Raw genomic sequence first — 25,036 nt, forward strand, 5'->3', positions numbered from 1 at the left:
ACGTTGAATCGGTGTGTAACTTTGCCAAAACGATGTCGGACTCCGTAGTTTTCTCTGGACCCCTTCCCAATCTGACCAGTGACGACATGTTTCCCCGCATGACGTCATTCAACCGCTGGCTGTCTAAGTGGTGTCCCGCTAACAACGTGGGCTATTTATATCTAAAACTAACACAAGAGGAGTTATTCATAAAAACCTAATAAAAATAAAGACGACTCCTCTCTTAGAACAAAATAACAAGAAAACAATCAAATGTGGACTTTTAAATATCAGATCTCTCTCGTCTAAATCCCTGTTAGTAAATGATTTGATAATTGACCATCAAATAGACTTATTCTGTCTTACTGAAACCTGGCTGCAGCAGGATGAATATGTCTCTCTGAATGAGTCGACCCCCTCAAGTCATGTTAATTATCATGTTCCTAGAAGCACAGGTCGGGGTGGAGGAGTAGCAGCAATCTTCCACTCAAGTTTGTTAATCAACCCCACACCTAAACATAGTTTTAATTCATTCCAGAGCCTCACTCTTAGCCTCTCTGATCCTAACTGGAAAAATCAAAAACCAGTCCTGTTTGTTATTGTGTACCGTCCTCCTGTCCCTTACTCTGAGTTTTTAACTGAATTCTCAGAGTTTCTATCTGATTTAGTTCTTAGTGCAGATAAAGTCATTATAGTGGGTGACTTTAATATCCATGTAGATGTTGATGATAACTGCCTCAACACTGCATTTAATTCACTATTAGACTCCATTGGTTTTACCCAAAATGCAAATAAACCCACTCACTGTTTTAATCACACCCTTGATCTTATTCTGACATACGGTGTGGAAGTTGATCAGTTAATAGTTTTTCCCCAAAACCCTCTTTTATCTGACCATTTCTTAATCACATTTGAATTTACAGTACCAGACTTTACTAAACCTACAGATAAGATTCACTTCAGCAGATGTTTATGTGAAAATGCTGTTGACAAATTTAAGGAACTGATTCCATCTTTTATTTCAGAGCCATGTACCAACACAGAGGAAGGCAGTTATTTCAATGTTACTCCAGCACAAGTGGACTATCTTGTTAATAGTACTAGTGCTTCACTTGGAACAATACTTGATACTGTTGCTCCTCTGAAAAAGAAACTAGTGAGTCAAAGGAAGTTAGTTCCATGGTACAATTCACAAATCCGTAGCTTAAAGCAGAAATCACGTAAGTTGGAAAGGCGGTGGCGTTCCACCAATTTAGATGAATATTGCCTAGCCTGGAAAGATAGTTTAATAATATATAAAAAAGCCCTGCGTAAAGCTAGAACTTCATATTACTCCTCATTAATAGAGGCAAATAAGAACAACCCTAGGTTTCTTTTCAGCACTGTAGCCAGGCTGACAAAGAGTCATAGCTCGGTTGACCCTAGTATTCCCTCAACTCTCAGCAGCAATGACTTCATGAATTTCTTTACAAATAAAATCAGAACTATTAGAGAAAAAATTGATCAGATCATCCCTGCATATAGCATGGATTGTACAACAACTCTAGATCCACGCTCGTACTTAGACTGCTTCCTCCCTGTAGATCATTCTGAATTAATTTCAGTAATTAATTCCTCTAAACCATCAACATGTCTCTTAGATCCCATCCCGACTAGACTCCTCAAGGATGTCTTACCTTTGATCAGCACATCCATATTAGATCAGATCAATCTGTCTTTACAAATAGGCTACGTACCACAAGCTTTTAAGGTTGCTGTAGTCAAGCCCCTACTCAAAAAGCCTACTCTGGACTCAGGGGTCTTAGCGAATTATAGACCAATATCCAATCTGCCCTTTATCTCTAAAATCCTTGAAAAGATAGTTTCTAAGCAATTGTACGACCACCTGCGTAGCAATAACTTGTATGAAGATTTCCAGTCAGGATTTAGAGTACATCATAGTACAGAAACAGCACTGGTAAAGGTCACTAATGATCTTCTACTAGCATCAGACAGTGGTCTACTCTCTATACTCGTCATGTTAGATCTTAGTGCTGCATTCGACACTATAGATCACAACATTTTATTACACAGACTGGAACATGTCATTGGAATCAAAGGAACAGCACTAGAGTGGTTTAAATTGTATCTATCGGATAGATTTCAGTTTGTACACGTTAATGATGAGTCTTCCATGCACAGCAAAGTCAGCTATGGAGTTCCACAGGGATCTGTGCTTGGACCGATTCTTTTCACTTTGTATATGTCCCCTTTAGGCAATATTATTAGGAAACACTCTATAAATTTCCATTGTTATGCAGATGATACCCAGCTATATTTATCTATGAAACCAGGAGAAACTAATCAATTAGTCAAACTTCAGGAATGCTTAAAAGACATAAAGACCTGGATGTCCTCCAATTTCCTTCTCCTAAATCCGGACAAGACAGAGCTTATACTGTTTGGGCCTAAAAATCTCAGAGACACTATGTCTAAACACATTCTCACCATTGATGACTTAGTTCTGGCCTCAAGTAATACTGTAAGAAACCTCGGAGTTATCTTTGATCAGGATATCTCCTTCACTTCATACATCAAAGAAATCTCTAGAACTGCCTTTTTTCACCTAAGAAACATTGCTAAAATTAGGAGCATCCTGTCCCAAAGTGATGCTGAAAAACTAGTCCATGCATTTGTTACTTCCAGACTGGACTATTGTAATTCCTTATTAATGGGATGTCCCAATAACTCATTAAAGAGCCTCCAGTTAATCCAAAATGCTGCAGCCAGAGTTCTGACTGGAATTAGCAAGAGAGATCATATTTCTGCAACGTTAGCTTCTCTCCATTGGCTCCCTGTTAAATCCAGAATTGAATTTAAAATTCTTCTCCTAACTTATAAATCCCTTAATAATCAGGCTCCATCTTATCTTAAAGACCTCATAGTTCCTTATCTTCCAAGCAGAACTCTCCGTTCTCAGACTGCAGGTTTACTTGTGGTTCCTAGAGTTTCCAAATGTAGAATGGGAGGCAGAGCCTTTAGCTACCAAGCCCCTCTCCTGTGGAACCAGCTCCCAGTTCAGGTTCGGGAGGCAGACACCGTCTCTACATTTAAGACTAGACTTAAAACTTTCCTTTTTTATAAAGCTTATAGTTAGAGATGGATCAGGTGACTCTGAACCATCTCTTAGTTATGCTGATATAGGTTATTCTGCTGGCGCTATAAAAAATTGAATTGAATTGAATTGAATTGAAACAGCAGTCTTCAACAGTGAGTGAGCACGTCCGGGTTTTGGTTTCAGTTTTGTTTATCACAAGATTTTGTGGTTGCCCTGAACTGACATGAATTTGACTTGTGTTTTGCAGCTCTTAAAGAGGGAAAACAAGAAAATTAAATATAACAAAAGAAATGTGGAATGAATTGTTTAATCTTCAGCATAGTCTTCATCATAATACAGTACAGATCTCAAATGGAAACAAATAACATTTGAAATTAAGATTGAACATTATTTAGAAATGATTATTTCTAGCAGATTACATTTTTTAACTCTGTTACACCAGCCCCCACTACATTTTAACAGAATTGAGCCCCCAACAATCACAGTCAAAAAAAATAAGTCGGTTAGGTTAGCAGCTGCCCCAGTTGCTAACCTAACTGACTTATTTTTTTCACCCTTCATTTTCCTCATCCAGCTCGTCCTTCCTTCTAACCATGCCACGTCTAGCACCAAAGGCGAGGGGCTCTGCATCTACTTACACGACAACTGGTGCACTAATGCAAACATTGTAGATAGGCGCTGCTCTCCTGATTTGGAGTTTTTGACTGTCAAATGCAAGCTTTTCTACCTACCTCGGGAAATTACAGCAGTTTACATCCCACCAGATGCTGATGCTAAGACAGCACAGAGCCATCTGCTACATGCTATCAACTGATATCTGACTACATTCCCTGGTGCTGCATAATTTTAATTTTTTTAATTTTAATCATGCAGACCTGGCAACCAAACTGGTTGGACTCACCCCAGTTAGGAGTGTTGGTTCAGGAATACATCAAGACCAATCTACCAGTCACTTTTCTCACATCAGTTTGCATACAGAGCCAATAGGTCCACAGAACATTCCATCCCTACTCACCGCACTACCTCATCTAGTACAGAGAGGAAACTATGTCAGGATGCTCTTCGTGGATTATAGCTCTGCGTTCAACACAGTCATCCCAGACAGACTGGTAACTAAACTGGAAGATTTAGGCATCATCTTTCTGCAGCTGGATTAGGGACTTTCTGACCAACCGTCCCCAAACAGTTAGATTAGGTCTGTATACTTCCTCCACCTTAACACCCAACATAGGTGCACCACAAGGCTGTGTGCTGAGCCCATTCCTTTACACACTGTACACTTTCGACTGTACCCCGAACCATCCCATCAACACAATCATTAAATTTGCAGACAACATAACTGTTGTTGGCCTCATCTCAGGAGGTGATGAAACAGCATACAATGAGCTCTAGGGACTGGCAGAATGGTGTGGGGCAAACAACCTGGTCCTGAATGCCTCAAAAACCAACAAGCTCATTATTGACTTCCGAAAGCACGATAGAGTACACACACCATTGTAAATCAATGGAGTCAGCGTGGAAAGGGTCCCAGCCTTCAGACACCTGGGCACAATCGTCACTGAGGACCTTTCCTGGAACACCAAATTCTCAGCCACAAAAAAGCAGCGACTCTACTTTTTCAAGGACTTTAAGGAAAAATCACTTGCAAGTGCTGTTACTAGTGTCCTTCTATCACTGTTCCATCGACAGTGTAGTAACATACAAGAAAGCCCTCCAGTGGGTAATCAACAAGGCTGGTAATATTTTTGGCTGCTCTCTACCTTCACTGCAAGAACTTAATGCAGCACGCTGCCTTAAAAGGGCAGCAAACATTTTAAAAGACCATTTTCATCCTGGATATCACCTATTCAAAAAGCTTCCTTCCGGCAAATGTTTCAGGTCCATCAACTCACGAACCAACAGATTCAGAAATAGCTTCTACCCCAGCACCATACAGGAGATAAACTCAGCTGGCTTGTAACACACATACAGTTACAGTTCTGCTATATTCTCAGGTTTAGCATTTGGGTTTGGGGGCCTTTAGTAAGAGTCTGGGCATTGGCATGTATGTAACAGATATCTACAGCATTGGTGAAGACCCAAAAGATCTGGTGGCATTTCTGAAAGCTGGAGGAGGAGTGCTGATAGCAGGTCAGGCATGGAACTGAGCTGCAGGTCACCAAAAGGAGAACATAATCCTTCGTTTTCCAGGAAATAAAGTGTCTAGTGTGGCAGGGATTTACTTCTCTCAACATTATGGCAAAGTAGAAATCCTGCCTGTCTATCCTCAAATCCCTTCATCCTGGATGTCAGTTGTCTTGACATCAAGCTTAATCTGAACAACATCCTGCCTGGACATAGTTTTGAATCAGTGTATTAACCGGCCAGACAAGTCTGCCAAATCTAGTCCTTACCTGTGTCTGTGCACCTGAAAGGTCACAGTGTGTGAGAGAGAACCGATCAACAGAGTTTAAAGCATGTGGTTTGTCGGTTGTCTGTGTCACACCGCCCCACATCAGGAGGTTCATCAGGGGCTGAGCCACCCACAGCTCCAGCATCACAGGTCACAGACTGTCCTGCCAAGGCATGCTGGGGTTCAGAGACCACACTTGTCATGCCAGTTGCATGCATTCTAGACTGACTAGGCAACTGTGTGATGCAGTATTTTCACTTTCAGCATCTCCACAGCCAGCATCACTCTCTCTCTCAAACAGACTCCCCCTCAGTCCTCTTCTCAACATCATAGCCTGGAGCTGACAATCCTCCAGCTGACAAAGGTGAGCAGGCCAGACCCACTACATGCATCTTCAAGTGGAAGGAAGTTGCCCAGCATAAGCAGGTTCCTGTGGACCATCTGGACCATCTCCATTACTGAAAAGATGGTTGATTCGCACTTATCAGCAAGTTTCTTCTTACTCCTCTCTTTTCTGTTGGATAAGAGCACTCTGTCCCCTACTTCAAAGTGGGAACCCTTCACTTTCCTGTTATAAATCAGGGCATGTCTGCTCTGCTCTTTCACAGCAAGGTCCTGGGCAATTGCCAAAGCTTCCTTCAGGTCATTGGTGAGAGAGACCATATATTTGTCATAGGTCATCTCAGAAGGGTCATGAAGAACAATATGAAACAAAACATCAATGGGTAGGCGGGGAATCCTGCCAACCATGAGGTAAAAGCGGGGGATAGCCCATTGTCTCATGGGCCGTGCAATTGTACACGAATGTCAGGGTCTGCAATCGCCGCAGCCAGACAGCTTTTGCTTCAAGAGATAATCCACGGATCGTGCTGGCCAAGGTCTGGTTAAAACGTTCCACACTACCGTTTCCCATTGGATGGTAGGAGGTAAGTGTATAATTACCTGACGAGAAGTTCACGTATCAGCTGACTCTCAACATTGGCACCCTGGTCACTATGAATATTCTCTGGAAATCCATAGATACAGAAGCACCGATCCAAAGCTGAAGTACCGAGCTTAACAGGATGATGTGGGCTCTGCCATCACAGTGCTGCCTGAGGAGATGGCTGTGTTTTGTGGAAGTTTTCCCAAGACAAGATTCACGGCCAGGCTCAAGGCAGGTAGCTGAGTTACACCTGACGGTCCCAACTTTATCAGGAGTGTCTTGGCCTTTCCAGGAGATCAGACCTTAGAGTATAGATAGGAATTGTTCAGTTTCTGGGTCTCTAATTGGACAGTGGCTGGGCTCTGTTATCCAATAGTACTCACATAACTTGGATTGATGCAGGACATGTTTTATAATATTGGTCCCTAATATCAGTTTATCATACTGACCATGAATAACCAATAGGGGGGCCAATATCTTACAACCTTACACTTCCATTTCCACGTCAAACGCACACTTGGGCTCAACACAAAGTCCGCCACATCGAACAACTACTACATTCGCATCAACTATGTGTTGGTCTGTTATCACCCCAGCCTCTCTCAATTTTATTTCAGCCATTTCATTGATTGTGCAGGCCATGGAACCACTGTCCAACATGCCACCAATGCACAGTTTTCCACCCACCAACACAGATGTGTAGAAAAGGCTGTCACTATTGCCAACCCCGTGAATATTCTAGTAAACAACTTCGGAGCCATGCCACGAGTCTTTTTGCGGATGTGTAAACTGACTCTGCATCAGAAGTATCATCAGCATTGGAGTTGGTGTCGAGACCTGTACTGCCTCCTCCCAAATACAGGTCCGTTAGTTTCCCTCAGATGGGGATTGAGACAAACCATTGGCTGGGAAATGTAGTCTTGTGTGACCTGGGGCAAGACAAACAAAACAAACATGCAGTGTGAAATGGTGGAGTGACTTGATTCATTACAGATCCTACAACATTTCTCTCTGGAATGTTTTTCATGATGGATGCACTGGAATCTTCCACCTTGTGATGGATGAGGGACATTACGCTACCAATCTGAGCACCCAACTGCCCTACAATGTGTGTGAGTTGGTAAATGCCATTAACATTACTGCCTTGTGTGGAAGTGCAAGGATTGTCCTTCATGAACCCACTCACAGGAGTATAAAACCTGGCCCACAACCAAACTCTGTATCAGTGCAACCATTATTATTAGATTATTATTAGCATTGAGGGGGGGCTCTGCCTGTTTTATAGTGATATTTATCACTGACTCTGCTGAATTTAACAGAGAAAGTGATTCAACTGAATAAGCTTAATTTATCTTGTCCAATGACCGCTGGGATTGGCTCCAGCATCCCAGCAACCCTTCACAGGATAAACAGTTCCAAAAATGGATGGATGGATGAAGGTGTGATTCATCCAAAGAATACCTATTTCCTAATGATTGTGTGACATGCTCATGGCACTATACTGCCTTGTTTTTATGGTTTGTATAAGATAATCCTGCTCAAGCTGTTTTTGAGAACAGCATGTTGTCTTGTGCGCTATGTGTCGTAACAGGTACGGTGCCTTGATCATCAAGCTAAATTAGTGGGGAAGCAGTTGGGCCAAGCTAGGCTTGCTGCGTGGGAAGACACTATATGCAAGTGTATACGTGTGTTGATCAGCACACATATTCAGTAAATACTGTACTGTCCACTCATTGATAAATTGACTATAGTCTATTTTTACTATCTACTCAACATGTGCGATTCATAGTTGTCACTGTAAGGTTTTAGTTACCTAGTATTAGGAGTTACTGGACCATAGAGTAAGTAATATTGTTTTATTGAGACCTGTATCTATCAACTAATCACTAAACAAAAGGGCATTTCACTGATGTCAGAATGACCCAGTCATGACCTACAGTTGTAAAACCTTTCTAAGTTTATTTTTGTAAAATAATGACATTTTGGGATGACTGAATGACCTTGAGGTATTGCTCAGACTGTACTAATTCATATAAGAAACAGCTAAATATATATAAATGTAAAAGAATACTGTTATTTTGACCCGAAAGCCAGTTTTTCATATGAACTACTTTAACTAGTCGTGTCAAATGAAATGACTCCATAACTTGCACAGCAGTGGTTATGATGCCACTGCTAAATATTAGGGACTGACACAGATGCAAAAATTGGCTTAAGTCAAGTCGAGCCAGTTTATTCATATAGCATCAACATTTACAGAGTAAGGCTTAATACCGCTAATTACAAATACAGTATTAATGTTTTTTAACTAATCTTTAAAAATAAGAGTCTAGTTCAAATGACAGAAACTGTGTTTAATGATATCAAGTTCAGTCATACTGGACCATGGGGTGGTCAGTCCAGGAAGGCAGGTTGGAGAGCTTCTCCTCAGTGGATGTTTCAATGGGCCAGCCCCAGGCCTTGAAGAATCCACACAGGTTCATTTGCACAGTCTGGGAGAAAGTCTCAGCATACAGGTTCATCTTTCCTTTGTTGTCATTTGGGACGTTGGTCATGTCATGGTAGGCAGCAAACACCTTCTTAAAGGCATCCCAGCCAAACTTTTCCTGGAGCTACATGGAAGGAGAAAGAGGGAGGTGTGAAAATCAGTGAGGTATATAATCAGCAATAATGTCTCACTGAGTTATGGTATGAATCTAGTGTAATACAGAGTTATTCTCTCTTACCTGCAAGTATGTCTCCAGGGCCACCCACATGTCCCAGTTATTGAGGTTTCTTCCCCCCTTAGCATAGTCTTCTACTCGTTTCTTTCGTACTTTGAAATCTATTTGTGGATGAGCCTGCAATGAAATGGCATAATTATGAAACGGTATGGTCCCAATGACAATTTTCTTTTGATATGTTTCTTGTTGTCTGTAATAAAAAATATTGTATATCACAGTGACATTCAGACTCTGCTTTTCTAGCCAATGGTGTCAAAAATGAAATTGATTTACTCAATTCAATTCCATTGAATTTTATTAGTATAACACAAATTCACAACAGAAGTCATCTCAAGGCACTTATATTCTATATAATTATGCTAAAATTATATAGAAAACCCAAAAAACCCATTTGAACAAGCTTTAGGCAACAGTGGAGAGGAAAAACTCCCTTTAGAGGAAGAAACCTCCAGCAGAACCAGGCTCATGGTAGGTGGCCATCTGCCTAGACAGGTTGGGATCAGTGGAAAGAGGAGAGAGAAGGAACAGCAGGCAACAAAAACAACAACATGGAACAAGAACATTGTGCAGGCCAATTGGATTCTGCAGATATACAGCTCCAGGCCGAGGATACCTGCAGAAAAGTACAGAGAGAGAGGGAGACAGAGAGGAGGAAACACAACTAAAAGGGAGAGAAGACACAAAGTTAATGACATGCAATGGTGGCATTTGAATGGATAGAGGAGAAAGGAGAAAGTAGAGGAGCTCATTGTATCAGTAGAGTTCCCCCAGCAGACTAAACTATATCAGCATAACTAAGAGGTGGTTCAGAGTCACCTGATCCATCTCTAACTATAAGCTTTATAAAAAGGGGAAGTTTTAAGTCTAGTTCTTAAATGTAGAGAGGGTGTCTGCCTCCCAAACCTGGACTTGGAGCTGGTCCCACAGGAGAGGATCTTGATAGCTAAAGGCTCTGCCTCCCATTCTACAGTACATTTGTAAGGAACCACAGGTAAACCTGCAGTCTGAGAACGGAGAGTTCTGCTTGGAAAATATGTAGCTATGAGGTCTTTAAGATAAGATGTAGCCTGAATATTAAGTGCTTTATAAGTGAGGAGAAGAATTTTAAAGGCAATACTGGATTTTACAGGGAGCCAATGAAAAGAAGCTAACGTAGGAGAAATATGATCTCTCTTGCTAATTCCAGTCAGAACTCTGGTTGCAGCATTTTGGATTAACTGGAGGCTTTTTGAGGAGTTATTGGGACATCTTATCAATAGTGAATTACAATAATCCAGTCTGGAAGTAACAAATGCATGTACTAGTTTTTCAGCATCACTTTGGGACAGGATGCTCCTAATTTTAAAGAGATTTTAGGAGAAGGAAATTGGAGAACATTCAGGCCAGTTTGACTAATTGATTAGTTTCTTCTGGTTTCATAGATAAGTATAGCTGGATATCATCTGCATAGCAATGGAAATTTAGTGTTTCCTAATAATATTTCCTAAGGGGGACATATTTAGAGTGAAAGGAGTCTGAGCACAGACCCCTGTGGAACTTTGCTGTGCATGGAAGACTCATCAACATGACCAAACTGGAATCTAGATAGATTCCAGCACTAGGGTGGTTTAAATCGTATCTATTATAGATACGATTTAAACCACCCTAGTGCTGTTCCTTGAATCCCAATGACATGTTCCAGTCTGTGTAATAAAATGTTGTGATCTATAGTGTCGAATGCAGCACTAAGATCTAACAAGATGAGTATAGAGAGTAGCCCATTGTCTGATGCTCATAGAAGATCATTAGTGACTTTTACCAGTGCTTTTTCTGTACTATGATGTACTCTAAATCCTGACTGGACATCTTCATACAAGTTATTCCTGTGCAGGTGGTTACATAATTTCTTTGAAACTACCTTTTCAAGGATTTTAGAGATAAAGGGCAGATTGGATATTAGTCTATAGTTTGCTAAAACCCCTGAGTCCAGCGTAGGCATTTTGAGTAGGGATTTGATTACAGCAGTTATCTATGTAGCCCACGTTGTTTGCGGGACACCACAGCCAGCAGTTAAATGACGATATTGCGGCTAAACATGTCGTCACTGGTCAGATTGGGAAGGGGTCCAGAGAAAACTATGGAGTCCAACATAGTTTTTGCAAAGTTAAACACTGGTTCCACATTAATTTTAGTGACTTCTTCTTAACTTCTTCTTAACTCCTGTGTGAATTATAATTTTGCTGTATTTACGTTTATCCTTAGACAGGAGTTTTAAATAGGATTCGACTTCGCCCGCTATGGCCCGGGGAATATACTTGACTATGTCAACTGGGGTCTCCAACTTTATTACTATAGAGCTGCCAATGACCAGAGTGGGTTTCTCAGCGGGTGTGTCGCTGAGTGGGGAAAAAAACATGAACCTGGTCGTCGTGAACCTTGGGCGAGTGCTTCCTATAAACCCTCACCCAGCCGGCGTAATTTCCCAGCTGCTCGGGAACTGCCGAGTACAGCTAACGGGAGCTAGGCAAGCTAACTACTAAATGTAGCTTATTTGCAGTATTGGAGGCGAGGCTGAGCGATTTGGAGACATGTCAAAATAAGCCAGCTAGTCAGATCGCTCAGCCTCGCCTCCAATACTGCAAATAAACTAAATTTATTACAAATTCCCTTCTCACTAAAGGAGGCCGAGGAGAAACTAAACATATGACACACTGAGCAGGAGAAGAAGAGGGAGAGGCAGCCATAGCTAACTGAAGAGCTAGCAGACCTCAAAACACAAGACATTAAAATAATTTGGAGTATTGTGAACTTTCCTTAAGTAAAACATACCTATGTTATGACTCTTACTATGACTAAACTATGAATTTAGTTTTAAACTGGTTAAAATTAGCTGAACAAACATAACAACTGAATAGAGAGTCGGCATTGACAACAGGAAGTGATGCGATACCTCTTCCGTAGGAGGAGCAGACTGCACCTTGGTCGTCTTTCTCTTGAGCATCTCCTCATGCACATACACCGACCACAGGTTACATGTACAGTCCGTGGTGTGTGGAGGGAACTCCCAGCAGTCTCTCTGTTGGTTGTGTCCTAGTTCATGGATGGGGCCCCACAGGTCTATGTTGTTGGCACTGTCAATGTTGACCAGGTCATCTGCTGTGGGCTTGTGTGCCATGATAGGATAACCTGCATGCATCCAACCTAGATGAAATATAAGAGCAGCATACGTGTATGGATCCACATAAAGTACATAAATGATTCCTAGTTTTTTCCTAGGATTTGCACAATGTTGAAAATTTGGACCAATATAGTTATTTGAGGTACCAGTACATTACCATAGTAAAAGACACTTACCTGCAGAAATCTGCACATCAGTGACAAAACGTTCTTTGCGAGCAAATTTACGTGGTATGGCAGCCAGGTCAGCAATGTCATTCATTATAGCATTCCAATGCTTTGCCAACTCATCAGGGTGCTCCAGACTCCGAACAACATCCGATGGTACAGTAAGGATGACATTTTCAAACTCCAACTCTGCCCAGGGTGAAGGAGCTTTGCGCAGCAAGGACCAATCAGCTGCTGTTGTCTCCCCTGAAGTGAACAAAAGGATGGGTATTTAGAAAAAACATGGTTTCATTTTTCATTAGTTATTTCTATTTAATGCTATAACTCAAATATTTCTTGTATTTTGAAGTCCACACACAGTCCATTCTCTCTCCATCTCACTCTTGTAAATGTGAAATTTTAGGACCACTTTAATGAAATGTATTCAAATCATGGACAAATGTCCACTTGGTCTAAGGAATATACTAATAAATACTTAGGTCTGGACAGCCATGTACGTCGACTGCACCAACCCCACCTCACCCACCTCACTTACCACATTTATAATATGGTGCAGATACAGCCATCTGCACAATGACCTCCACTCCCTCTACCTGTGTATCAGGTGGAGCTACCAGGTAGAGAAGTCCTCCCAAAAGGTTCCACACCTGCATCATCTCTGTGTTTATGGGAAATTGCTCATAAACACATGGTGCTCTGCTCAGTTCTTCAGCATTCAGATAGTCAGTTTGACAGCCAACCTGGATCTGTGGAGGACATGAAATACAGTCCACACTCGTATCAACACTTTGTGACTTGAGATTTGAATAACTTTGATGTTTTTATGAGAGGTCGTGGTCTTTACCCTCCACCCTTTGTTGATGATCTCTGTTGGAATGATCATGTAGGTCTTCAAACCAGAAGGGAGGTAAAGTCCTGTACTGATCCACTCCTCTCTTTCTACTCGCACACACACACACACACACACACACACACACACACACACAAACACACACAAACACACTATATGTGCATCATTACAAAGTAAGACACAATACAGACATTACTGATGTATATATTTAGATTAAACAATTATAATTTCATTGTGCATTTGTCTACAACATTGTGGTCTGACCTGCTGTTTTAACATTAATCTTGATCCGTTGATTATATACATCTGGCATCACTGGGCTCTCTTTGATTAGATAGGGCAGGAGAGCATCAGGGTCTGCACAAACATTGAAGACCTCTGCCCCCAAACTGAGAAGTAGGTGATCCTTGGGATTCTTTACAGGGTTTTTCTCATTCACCTTAAATAAATGTGGAGAACAGTTACAAAAATAATTATTAAACATTGATCCTTAGGTTCAGTTTAGGTAATTCACTGCTCACCTGTGGCATGCCGGCCTTCTTCAAGATGTCAGAGAGAGTGGACACCACCTGTGTATAGGAGTACCAGTCATAGGCCTTCATGTGTAAGTAGCTGGCACAGTCTGAGCCCAGTTTTTTCAGGCATTGCTCCTCAGACTTTGTCAGTTCCTCCCCCTTGATTACATGACCAGCAACACGGCGTAGACGGTGGCAGAAGTGGGAGTTGTCTGTGGTGTCCTGGCTGAGCACAGGCGCCTTGTTGGAACCTTCGTCGATCGTCTGTTTCAGAAGGCTTAGACCCATTTTGTTCAGGATCTTATTACCTGAAAGTAAAATAAATATTACAAGTTCTTTGCTGCATTATGTGTTATGAATGGGGGCTGAGTGAAATGTGAAATGCAGCAGGCTGAACCAGGGTTGTGTCTCTTCTCTGCCACTGTTACTGAGATTTACACATATGGTTGTGACATACTTTGCATGAAGTATGTGTTTTGTGGCATTGAACTGAAAAATTAGTTACTCAATTTACACAAGCTCATACCTGAAAAATCTTTCATTGGGTTTTTTCCACTGTTGTATGTCCACGACCAGGCATGTCCACCCATCAGCAGGCCTCCTCCCCCTGCCACAAAGTCTTGGATTTCCTCCATATTTTCATCAGTGTATGCTGTACACACATATACACTCAAATCTTTTCTGAATTTTGTCTTCACACAATTGAACCCCACTTTGCTGAAGTTGTTGAAGGCTTCATCAAGGTCTGGTGAAACGCCAATGACCCCTTTCTGGTCTTCATTCAACCATTGAATGACATTGTTCCAAACTGGAGTGAAGTTCTGTAACAGGTAAATAATCCAAAAGGTAAAAATAATTAAGCTCATTTTACTCTACTGAAGGTCATAAAACAATCAGCAATATATTATAATATGCTTGTATAAATGTAAAGGAGTAAATCATTTAGTAAAGATTTACTAAATACAACTTAGTAAATAAAATAATACAACTCAACAACTCATTAATGTTACAAATTCACAACCCACCTGTTCTTTCAGATGCGCTTCATGTGATATCACAACCACCCGACCCTGTCCATAGTAGGCACCTGCCAGAAATACTCGTCCGTCCTCCGTGGTACCAATGGGAAAGGACAGAGGGCCATGGACCAGAACCTCAGAAGCCACTAGCCCATTCCGGAGCTTAAAATCTGAGATTCCCTTGAGTAAGAACTCCAAGTCATCTTCAAATTTCTTACCAACTCTGTATTAGAAAAGTAGTGTCATGGACAGTAAAAAGATGGTTAGAGATGGGACTTATGTCCACATTTGTGTCATAATAAATGTCATAATAAATATTCAGTAAATATTAGTTGTACAATAATGTGTTTATAATAATATCTTTTCAATTGGTTTTATCAATGCATGAAAATCCCACAATAGTAGAGTTGGAGTTTCATATAAGATTGCAGGTTTTCAGATTAAAAGAAATGTTTTTTACAAACTGAGACGTGGTCAAATGCATATACTTACTTAACGGCCATCCAGGATGATGGGATTTGAGGGTAGACAGGCAGGATTTCTACTGCACCATAATGGGAAGAGAAGTAAATCCCTGCCACACTAGACACTTTATTTCCTGGAAAACGAAGGATTATGTTCTCCTTTGGGTGACATGCAGCCCAGTACCATGCCTGACCTGCTATCAGCACTCCTCCTCCTGATTTCAGAAACGCCACCAGATCTTTTGGGTCTTCACCCACGCTGTAGGCATTTGTCACATACACACCAACCCCCAGATTCTCACTAAAGGCCTCCACCACTTTTACTTGGAACTGGGATTTATTAAGATTGTCAGCTACTGCCTCAACATGTTTCTGGACCCCCACAGACAGGTTGTCAGAGCCATCTCCTCTGAGCCACATCAGAGCGTTCTCTACTAGAGCAGGGAAGGTGGTCAGGTAGACCTCATGGCTCAGGACCACAATCCTTCCGCGGCCATACAGCGAGGCAGCCATCAGGACCTGGCCTTGGCTGTTCATTGCTAAAGGAAAGGCTTTATCTCCAGTCAGCAGCAGGTCACAGGGAACAGCAGTACCACGGAAGTCCAACTCTCTCAAGCCTTTCGTTAGGAACATGTAGGCCTCATGATGGGGTTGAATGTGCTGGAGTGCCATGGTTAGAAGGACGGATGAGCTGAATGTTGGATGAGGAAAGTGGAGACTGAAAAAAAGTTGTACTGAATCAGATACAAATTGTAACGAACAGTGGAACACAGACTGAGGCTTCTTGTGTCAGTTAGGTTAGAAATAGATGCACAGCTTTAAGAAATAATAATAATAAAAATTGAAATTCCCAGTGTTAACAAATGTGTTTTACATTGATGACATTAAAGTTGTTAAAAGATGAAAGTAAATCAACAGTTTAACATCTGTTGCTATCAAAAAATTATTATATGTATTTTTTCAAATAAAACATAAATAAACATTTACCTAAAAGTTAATTTGAATTGTCAGCCAGCAGCTCTTTAAAAGGCAAATCCACCAAGAACTCTACCTGTTAAGAGAGAAGAAGGAAAATATAATGCTAGAGAGCAGAACAAGAGGGTCTATTTAAAGGAAACAGTTGTCAATGACAAGGGTTTTAACAGAGAAAAATATAGATAGTTCCTCATTGATTACTGTGAACACTGAAAGTATTCTGTGTAGGTTAAACATTTCTCACGAACCAAATGTGGTTATTACATCAGTCATGATGTGATATCATCATTGACATCATTGCTCATGAACTTCAGTACTTTAATAGTCCAATACTTCCAGATTGGACTATTACTTCCAGATTGGACTATTTTAATTCATTATTAATAGGATGTCCCAATAACTCCTTAAAACACACTAGTTAATCCAAAATGCTGCAGCCAGAGTTCTGACTGGAATTAGCAAGAGAGATCATATTTCTCCAACGTTAGCTTCTCTCCATTGGCTCCCTCTAAAGTCCAGAATTTAGTTTAAAATTCTTCTCCTCACCTATAAATCCCTTAATAATCAGGCTCCATCTTATCTCAAAGAACTCATAGTTCCATATTTTCCAAGCAGAACTCTCTGTTCTCAGACTGCAGGTTTACTTGTGGTTCCTAGAGTTTCCAAATGTAGAATAGGAGGCGGAGCCTTTAGCTTTCAAGCCCCTCTCCTGTGGAACCAGCTCCCAGTTCAGGTTCGGGAGGCAGACACCCTTTCCACATTTAAGACTAGACTTAAAACTTTCCTTTTTTATAAAACTTATAGTTAGAGATGGATCAGGTGACTTTGACCCATCTCTTAGTTATGCTGCTATAGGTTAGTCTGCTGGGGGAACTCTATTGACAAACTGAGCTCCTCTCCTCTCTCCTTTCTCCTATATCAATGCAAATGCCACCATTTCATGTTATTAACTTCGTGTCTTCTCTCTCCTGTAGTTGTGTTTCTTCCTCTCTGTCTCCCTCTCTCTGTACTTTTCTGCAGGTATGCTTGGCCTGGAGCTGTTATCTCCACCCCAACCGGTCAAGGCAGATGGCCGCCCACTATGAGCCTGGTTCTGCTGGAGGTTTCTTCTTCTAAAGGGAGTTTTTCCTCTCCACTGTTGCCTAAAGCTTGCTCAGATTGGATTGTTGGGTTTTCTATATCTTTTTTTTTTTTGTATAATTATGCTCTGTAAAGTCTTAAACCTTGCACTGTAAAGTGCCCTGAGAAAATGTCTGTTTTGAATTGGCGCTACACAAATAAAACTGAATTGAATTGAAATGTTTTAAATAGCTAGTTATTTGTGTCTGTCTACTGTCTGGTGCACCATGACTGTATGATTGGATCCACTTGTCTTGTTACCAGCCTCTATTTTATAACCCTGTTGGGTAAATAATGGCATTTGGTCTGTTCAGTTAAACTTGTAATGTAGTAAAATGTAATGTCATGTATTGTTCCAGTTTTAGAGTTATTAATTCTCTGAAGAATCTTATACACTGAGGGGATGATCCATCTTCATACCCCCAATGGCTTTATTGTCATTGTACCACAGAAGTCCAAATCTCTCAAGCCTTTCATTAGGAACATGTAGGCCTCATGATGGGGTTGAATGTGCTGGAGTGTAAATTCCCATTGTTCAAAAATGTGTTTTACATTGATGACATTAAAGTTGTTAAAAGATAAAAATAAATCAACAGCTTACCATCTGTTGCTATAAAAAAATTATTACATATATATCTTTTCAAATAAAGCACAAATAAACATTTAAGTTAATTTGGATTGTCAGCCAGCAGCTCTTTAAAAGGCAAATCCACCAAGAACTCTACCTGTTAAGAGTGAACAGAGCAGGAGGGTCTATTCAAAGGAAACAGTTGTCAATGACGAGGGTTTTACCAGAGAAAGATATAGATAGTTCCTCATTGATTAGTGTGAACACTGAAAGTATTCTGTGTAGGTTAAACATTTCTCACGAACCAAATGTGGTTATTACATCAGTCATGATGTGATATCATCATTGACATCATTGCTCATGAACTTCAGTACTTTAATAGTCCAATACTTCCAGATTGGACTATTACTTCCAGATTGGACTATTGTAATTCATTATTAATAGGATGTCCCAATAACTCCTTAAAACACACTAGTTAATCCAAAATGCTGCAGCCAGAGTTCTGACTGGAATTAGCAAGAGAGATCATATTTCTCCAACGTTAGCTTCTCTCCATTGGCTCTCTCTATAATCCAGAATTTAATTTAAATTTCTTCTGATCACTTATAAATCCCTTAATAATCAGGCTCCATCTTATCTCAAAGAACTCATAGTTCCATATCTTCCAAGCAGAACTCTCTGTTCTCAGGCTGCAAGTTTACTTGTGGTTCCTAGAGTTTCCAAATGTAGAATAGGAGGCGGAGCCTTTAGCTTTCAAGCTCCTCTCCTGTGGAACCAGCTCCCAGTTCAGGTTCTGGAGGCAGACACCCTCTCTAGATTTAAGACTAGACTTAAAACTTTCCTTTTTTATAAAACTTATAGTTAGAGATGGATCAGGTGACTCTGACCCATCTCTTAGTTATGCTGATATAGGTTAGTCTGCTGGGGGAACTCTATTGACAAACTGAGCTCCTCTCCTCTCTCCTTTCTCCTATATCAATGCAAATGCCACCATTTCATGTTATTAACTTCGTGTCTTCTCTCTCCTGTAGTTGTGTTTCTTCCTCTCTGTCTCCCTCTCTCTGTACTTTTCTGCAGGTATGCTTGGCCTGGAGCTGTTATCTCCACCCCAACCGGTCAAGGCAGATGGCCGCCCACTATGAGCCTGGTTCTGCTGGAGGTTTCTTCTTCTAAAGGGAGTTTTTCCTCTCCACTGTTGCCTAAAGCTTGCTCAGATTGGATTGTTGGGTTTTCTATATCTTTTTTTTTTTTTGTATAATTATGCTCTGTAAAGTCTTAAACCTTGCACTGTAAAGTGCCCTGAGAAAATGTCTGTTTTGAATTGGCGCTACACAAATAAAACTGAATTGAATTGAAATGTTTTAAATAGCTAGTTATTTGTGTCTGTCTACTGTCTGGTGCACCATGACTGTATGATTGGATCCACTTGTCTTGTTACCAGCCTCTATTTTATAACCCTGTTGGGTAAATAATGGCATTTGGTCTGTTCAGTTAAACTTGTAATGTAGTAAAATGTAATGTCATGTATTGTTCCAGTTTTAGAGTTACTATTTCTCTGAAGAATCTTATACACTGAGGGGATGATCCATCTTCATACCCCCAATGGCTTTATTGTCATTGTACCACAGAAGTCCAAATCTCTCAAGCCTTTCATTAGGAACATGTAGGCCTCATGATGGGGTTGAATATGCTGGAGTGGAAATTCCCATTGTTCAAAAATGTGTTTTACATTGATGACATTAAAGTTGTTAAAAGATAAAAATAAATCATCAGCTTACCATCTGTTGCTATAAAAAAATTATTACATATATATCTTTTCAAATAAAGCACAAATAAACATTTAAGTTAATTTGGATTGTCAGCCAGCAGCTCTTTAAAAGGCAAATCCACCAAGAACTCTACCTGTTAAGAGTGAACAGAGCAGGAGGGTCTATTCAAAGGAAACAGTTGTCAATGACGAGGGTTTTACCAGAGAAAGATATAGATAGTTCCTCATTGATTAGTGTGAACACTGAAAGTATTCTGTGTAGGTTAAACATTTCTCACGAACCAAATGTGGTTATTACATCAGTCATGATGTGATATCATCATTGACATCATTGCTCATGAACTTCAGTACTTTAATAGTCCAATACTTCCAGATTGGACTATTACTTCCAGATTGGACTATTTTAATTCATTATTAATAGGATGTCCCAATAACTCCTTAAAACACACTAGTTAATCCAAAATGCTGCAGCCAGAGTTCTGACTGGAATTAGCAAGAGAGATCATATTTCTCCAACGTTAGCTTCTCTCCATTGGCTCCCTCTAAAGTCCAGAATTTAGTTTAAAATTCTTCTCCTCACTATAAATCCCTTAATAATCAGGCTCCATCTTATCTCAAAGAACTCATAGTTCCATATTTTCCAAGCAGAACTCTCTGTTCTCAGACTGCAGGTTTACTTGTGGTTCCTAGAGTTTCCAAATGTAGAATAGGAGGCGGAGCCTTTAGCTTTCAAGCCCCTCTCCTGTGGAACCAGCTCCCAGTTCAGGTTCTGGAGGCAGACACCCTCTCTAGATTTAAGACTAGACTTAAAACTTTCCTTTTTTATAAAACTTATAGTTAGAGATGGATCAGGTGACTCTGACCCATCTCTTAGTTATGCTGATATAGGTTAGTCTGCTGGGGGAACTCTATTGACAAACTGAGCTCCTCTCCTCTCTCCTTTCTCCTATATCAATGCAAATGCCACCATTTCATGTTATTAACTTCGTGTCTTCTCTCTCCTGTAGTTGTGTTTCTTCCTCTCTGTCTCCCTCTCTCTGTACTTTTCTGCCGGTATGCTTGGCCTGGAGCTGTTATCTCCACCCCAACCGGTCAAGGCAGATGGCCGCCCACTATGAGCCTGGTTCTGCTGGAGGTTTCTTCTTCTAAAGGGAGTTTTTCCTCTCCTTCTTCTTCTCTTTCGGCTTTTCCCATCAGGGTTCGCCACAGCGAATCATCCTTTTCCACCTCACTCTGTCATGGACATCTTCTACCCTAATACTAGCCAACCTCATGTCCTCTGTTAAGACATCCATATATCTCCTCTTTGGCCGTCCTCTTGCCCCTCCTGCCTGGCAGCTCCATCTCAAACATCCTTCTACCAATATATTCACTATCCCTCCTCTGAACATGTCCAAACCATCTCAGTCTGGCCTCCCTAACTTTGTCGCTAACACAGGCAACGTGAGCCGTCCCTCTGATGTACTCGTTCCTTATCCTGTCTAACCTCGTCACTCCTAAGGAGAACCTCAACATCTTCATCTCTGCTACCTCCATCTCAGACTCTTGTCTCTTTCTCACTGCTACCGTCTCTAACCCATAGAGCAGAGCTGGTCTCACCACTGTCTTGTAGACCTTTCCTTTGAGTCTTGCTGACACTCTTCTGTCACACAACACTCCTGACACTTTCCTCCACCCGCTCAAACCTGCCTGCACTCGCCTCTTCACCTCTTTTCCACACTCCCCATCACACTGAACTGTTGACCCCAAGTACTTAAACTCAAGCACCTTCTTCACCTCAGCCCCTGTAACCTAACGCTTCTACCTTGATCCCTCTCGTTCAGACACATGTATTCTGTCTTACTACGACTGACCTTCATGCCTCTTCTTTCCAGAGCAAACCTCCACCTCTCCAGCTGTTCCTCCACCTGCTCTCTACTCTCACTGCAAGTTACAATGTCATCCGCAAACATCGTTGTCCAGGGAGATTCCTGTCTGACCTCATCTGTCAGCCTGTCCATCAGCGTAGCAAACAAGAAGGGACTCAAAGCTGATCCTTGGTGTAGTCCCACCTCCACCTTGAGCTCCTCTGTCTGACCTACAGCACATCTCACCACTGTCATACTTCTCTCATACATGTCCTGAACTACTCTGACATAATTCTCTGCCACTCCTGACAACCTCATACAGTACCACAGCTCGTCCCTCGGCACCCTGTCATACGCCTTCTCTAAATCTACAAAGACACAATGCAGCTCCTTCTGTCCATCTCTGTACTTTTCCATCAACATTCTCAAAGCAAAAATGGCATCAGTGGTGCTCTTACGGGGCATGAAACCATACTGCTGCTCACAAATCTCCACCTTCTTCCTAAGCCTGGCTTCCACTACTCTTTCCCACAGCTTCATTGTGTGGCTCATCAACTTTATTCCTCTATAGTTGCTGCAGTTCTGCGTGTCACCCTTGTCCTTAAAGATCGGAACCAGAACGCTTCTCCTCGATTCCTCAGGCATCTTCTCACTCTCTAGAATCCTGTTGAACAAACTGGTTAAAAACTCCACTGCTGTCTCTCCTAAGCACTTCCACACCTCCACAGGTATGTCATCAGGACCAACAGCCTTTCCACTCTTCATCCTTTTCAGAGCCTTCCTAACCTCATCCTTTCCAATCTCTGCTATTTCCTGCTCCACAACATCCACATCCTCCTCCCTTCTTTCCCTGTCATTCTCCTCATTCATCAGATCCTCAAAATACTCCTTCCATCTTTTCTGCACACTCTCCTGGGTTATTAGCACCTTTCCATCTCTGTCCTTAATCACCCTTATCTGTTGCACATCCTTCCCATCTCTATCTCTCAGTCTGGCCAGCCTGTACAAGTCCTTCTCTCCTTCTTTTGTGTCTAACCTGTCATACAGCTCATCGTAAGCTTTCTGTTTGGCCTTTGCCACTTCCCTCTTCACTCTACGTTGCGCTTCCTTGTACTCCTGTCTACTTTCCTCAGTCCTTTCTACATCCCACTTCCTTCTAGCTAACCTCTTCCTCTGGACGCATTCCTGTACTTCCTCATTCCACCACCAAGTGTCTTTACCTTCTTTCCTCTTTCCAGATGACACACCTAGCACTTTCCTGCCTGTTTCCCTGATAACTTCTGCTGTGGCTTCCCAGTCATCTGGAAGCTCATCCTGACCACCCAGAACCTGTCTCAACTTCTGCCTGAATTCCTCACAAGTTTCTTCATTCTTTAGCTTCCACCACTTGGTCTTCTTTTCTGACTTCCCTCTGTTCTTCTTCCTGACCTCCAGACTCATCTTACACACCACCATGCGGTGCTGTCTGGCTACACTCTCTCCTACCACCACTTTGCAGTCACTAACCTCTCTCAAATGACCTACATAGGATGTAGTCCACCTGCGTACTCCTACCTCCACCCTTGTATGTCACTCTGTGTTCCTCTCTCTTCTGGAAGTAAGTGTTGACTACAGCCATTTCCATCCTCTTAGCAAAGTCCACCACCATCTGTCCTTCCAGATTCCTTTCCTTCACACCAAACCTGCCCATCACCTCCTCATCACCTCTTTTGCCCTCACCAACATGCCCATTGAAGTCTGCTCCAACAACAACTCTCTCTCCTCTGGGGATACCCTCTATGACCTCATCAAACTCACTCCAGAATCTCTCCTTCTCTTCTAACTCACAGCCAACCTGTGGCGCATACCCACTGACTATATTCACCATCACCCCTTCAATTTCTAGCTTTAGGCTCATCACCCTGTCTGAGACTCTTTTCACCTCTAGAACATTGTTCACAAACTCCCCCTTCAAGATCACTTCTACCCTGTTTCTCTTCCTATCAACACCATGATAGAACAGTTTGTATCCTCCTCCAATACTATGTGCCTTGCTGCCCTTCCACCTTGTCTCCTGCACACACAGTACATCTACCTTCCTCCTCTCCATCATGTCTGCCAGCTCTCTGCCTTTCCCTGTCATTGTTCCAACGTTAAGAGTCCCTATTCTCAAACCTATGCTCCTGCCTTTTCCCTTCTCTCTCTGACCATGAACCCTTCTACCTCCCCTCTTTCTTCGACCAACAGTAGTCAAATTTCCACCGGCACCCTGTAGGTTAACAGCACCGGTGGCGGTCGTTGTTAACCTGGGCCTCGACCGATCCGGTATGAAAGTCTTGTGAATGATTCGCATGGTTATTTTGCCAATTTTTACGCCGGATGCCCTTCCTGACGCAACCCTCTCTATTTATCCGGGCTTGGGACCGGCACGGAAGTCACTGGCTTCCAACCCCTGTGGCTAGATTGGAGTTTTCCTCTCCACTGTTGCCTAAAGCTTGCTCAGATTGGATTGTTGGGTTTTCTATATCTTTTTTTTTTTCTGTATAATTATGCTCTGTAAGGTTTTAAACCTTGCACTGTAAAGTGCCCTGAGAAAATGTCTGTTGTGAATTGGCGCTACACAAATAAAACTGAATTGAATTTAAATGTTTTCACTAGCTAGTTATTTGTGTCTGTCTACTGTCTGGTGCACCATGACTGTATGATTGGATCCACTTGTCTTGTTACAGCCTCTATTTTATAATCCTGTTGGGTAAATAATGGCCTCTGATCAGGGTAGTGTCTCTATGCTTGTGCTACTCGACCTCAGTGCGGCTTTTGACACCATTGACCATAGTATTCTCCTTCACAGACTAGAAAATGTTGTTGGAATTAAGGGAACGGCCCTCTCCTGGCTTAGGTCCTATTTGACTGATCGTTATCACTATGTAGATCTAAATGGCGATTACTCCACATGCTCTCCAGTGGAGTTTGGTGTTCCACAGGGTTCAGTTTTAGGCCCCCTGCTTTTTTCCCTCTACATGCTTCCTCTGGGCAACAATATCTGTAAACATGGTATTAACTTTCATTGTTATGCTGACGACACACAGTTATATGTTTCATCAAAACCAGATGAGATCAAACAGCTTAATAAAGTTGAGCAATGTGTAAAGGATATACGAGACTGGATGCTAATTAACTTCCTTCTGCTAAATCCTGATAAGACAGAAGTACTAGTTATTGTTACAGTTCCTCCCTCTGGCCTGGTCTTTTGGTTTGGTTTTGTTTTGTTCAGTCTCACTCTCCTGCCACACCCCTGTATGGACTGCCTCCACTCTCCACTCCACACACCGGACTAATTACAGACTCAATTCACCTGTGCATCCCTCTGTTTTAAAAGCACCCCTCAGTCCTCAGTTCGATGCTGGTTTGTCACCCTGATTTCATTCATGCAGCACACTACTCCTCCACAATCTGGTCAGTCAGCTAGTCTGTCTGTTTGTTTGTTGGTTT

At 41.7% G+C, this 25,036-nt stretch overlaps 1 protein-coding gene across 2 annotated transcripts; it reads right to left on the bottom strand.

The window, feature by feature from the left end:
• Positions 1 to 8,646: 8,646 nt before the first annotated feature.
• On the bottom strand, positions 8,647 to 16,357 carry LOC113168029 (TRPM8 channel-associated factor homolog). Of its 2 annotated transcripts, none has more exons than XM_026369074.1 (12): positions 16,276 to 16,357; positions 15,317 to 16,006; positions 14,831 to 15,047; positions 14,332 to 14,626; positions 13,812 to 14,113; positions 13,555 to 13,729; positions 13,285 to 13,379; positions 12,976 to 13,186; positions 12,450 to 12,686; positions 12,046 to 12,296; positions 9,120 to 9,233; positions 8,647 to 9,005 (listed from the first exon to the last, which is right to left on the bottom strand). In XM_026369074.1, the coding sequence occupies exons 2-12, from the start codon at positions 15,958 to 15,960 to the stop codon at positions 8,763 to 8,765; spliced, it is 2,784 nt and encodes a 927-aa protein (XP_026224859.1). In that variant the 5' UTR covers positions 15,961 to 16,006; positions 16,276 to 16,357; the 3' UTR covers positions 8,647 to 8,762. The 2 variants fall into 2 exon arrangements, with proteins under 2 accessions (XP_026224859.1, XP_026224866.1); XM_026369081.1 differs by having other exon boundaries at positions 15,317 to 15,979; positions 16,276 to 16,350.
• Positions 16,358 to 25,036: the final 8,679 nt, after the last annotated feature.

Source organism: Anabas testudineus, chromosome 13 (genome assembly GCF_900324465.2).
Source record: "Anabas testudineus chromosome 13, fAnaTes1.2, whole genome shotgun sequence".
NCBI lineage: Eukaryota > Metazoa > Chordata > Actinopteri > Anabantiformes > Anabantidae > Anabas > Anabas testudineus.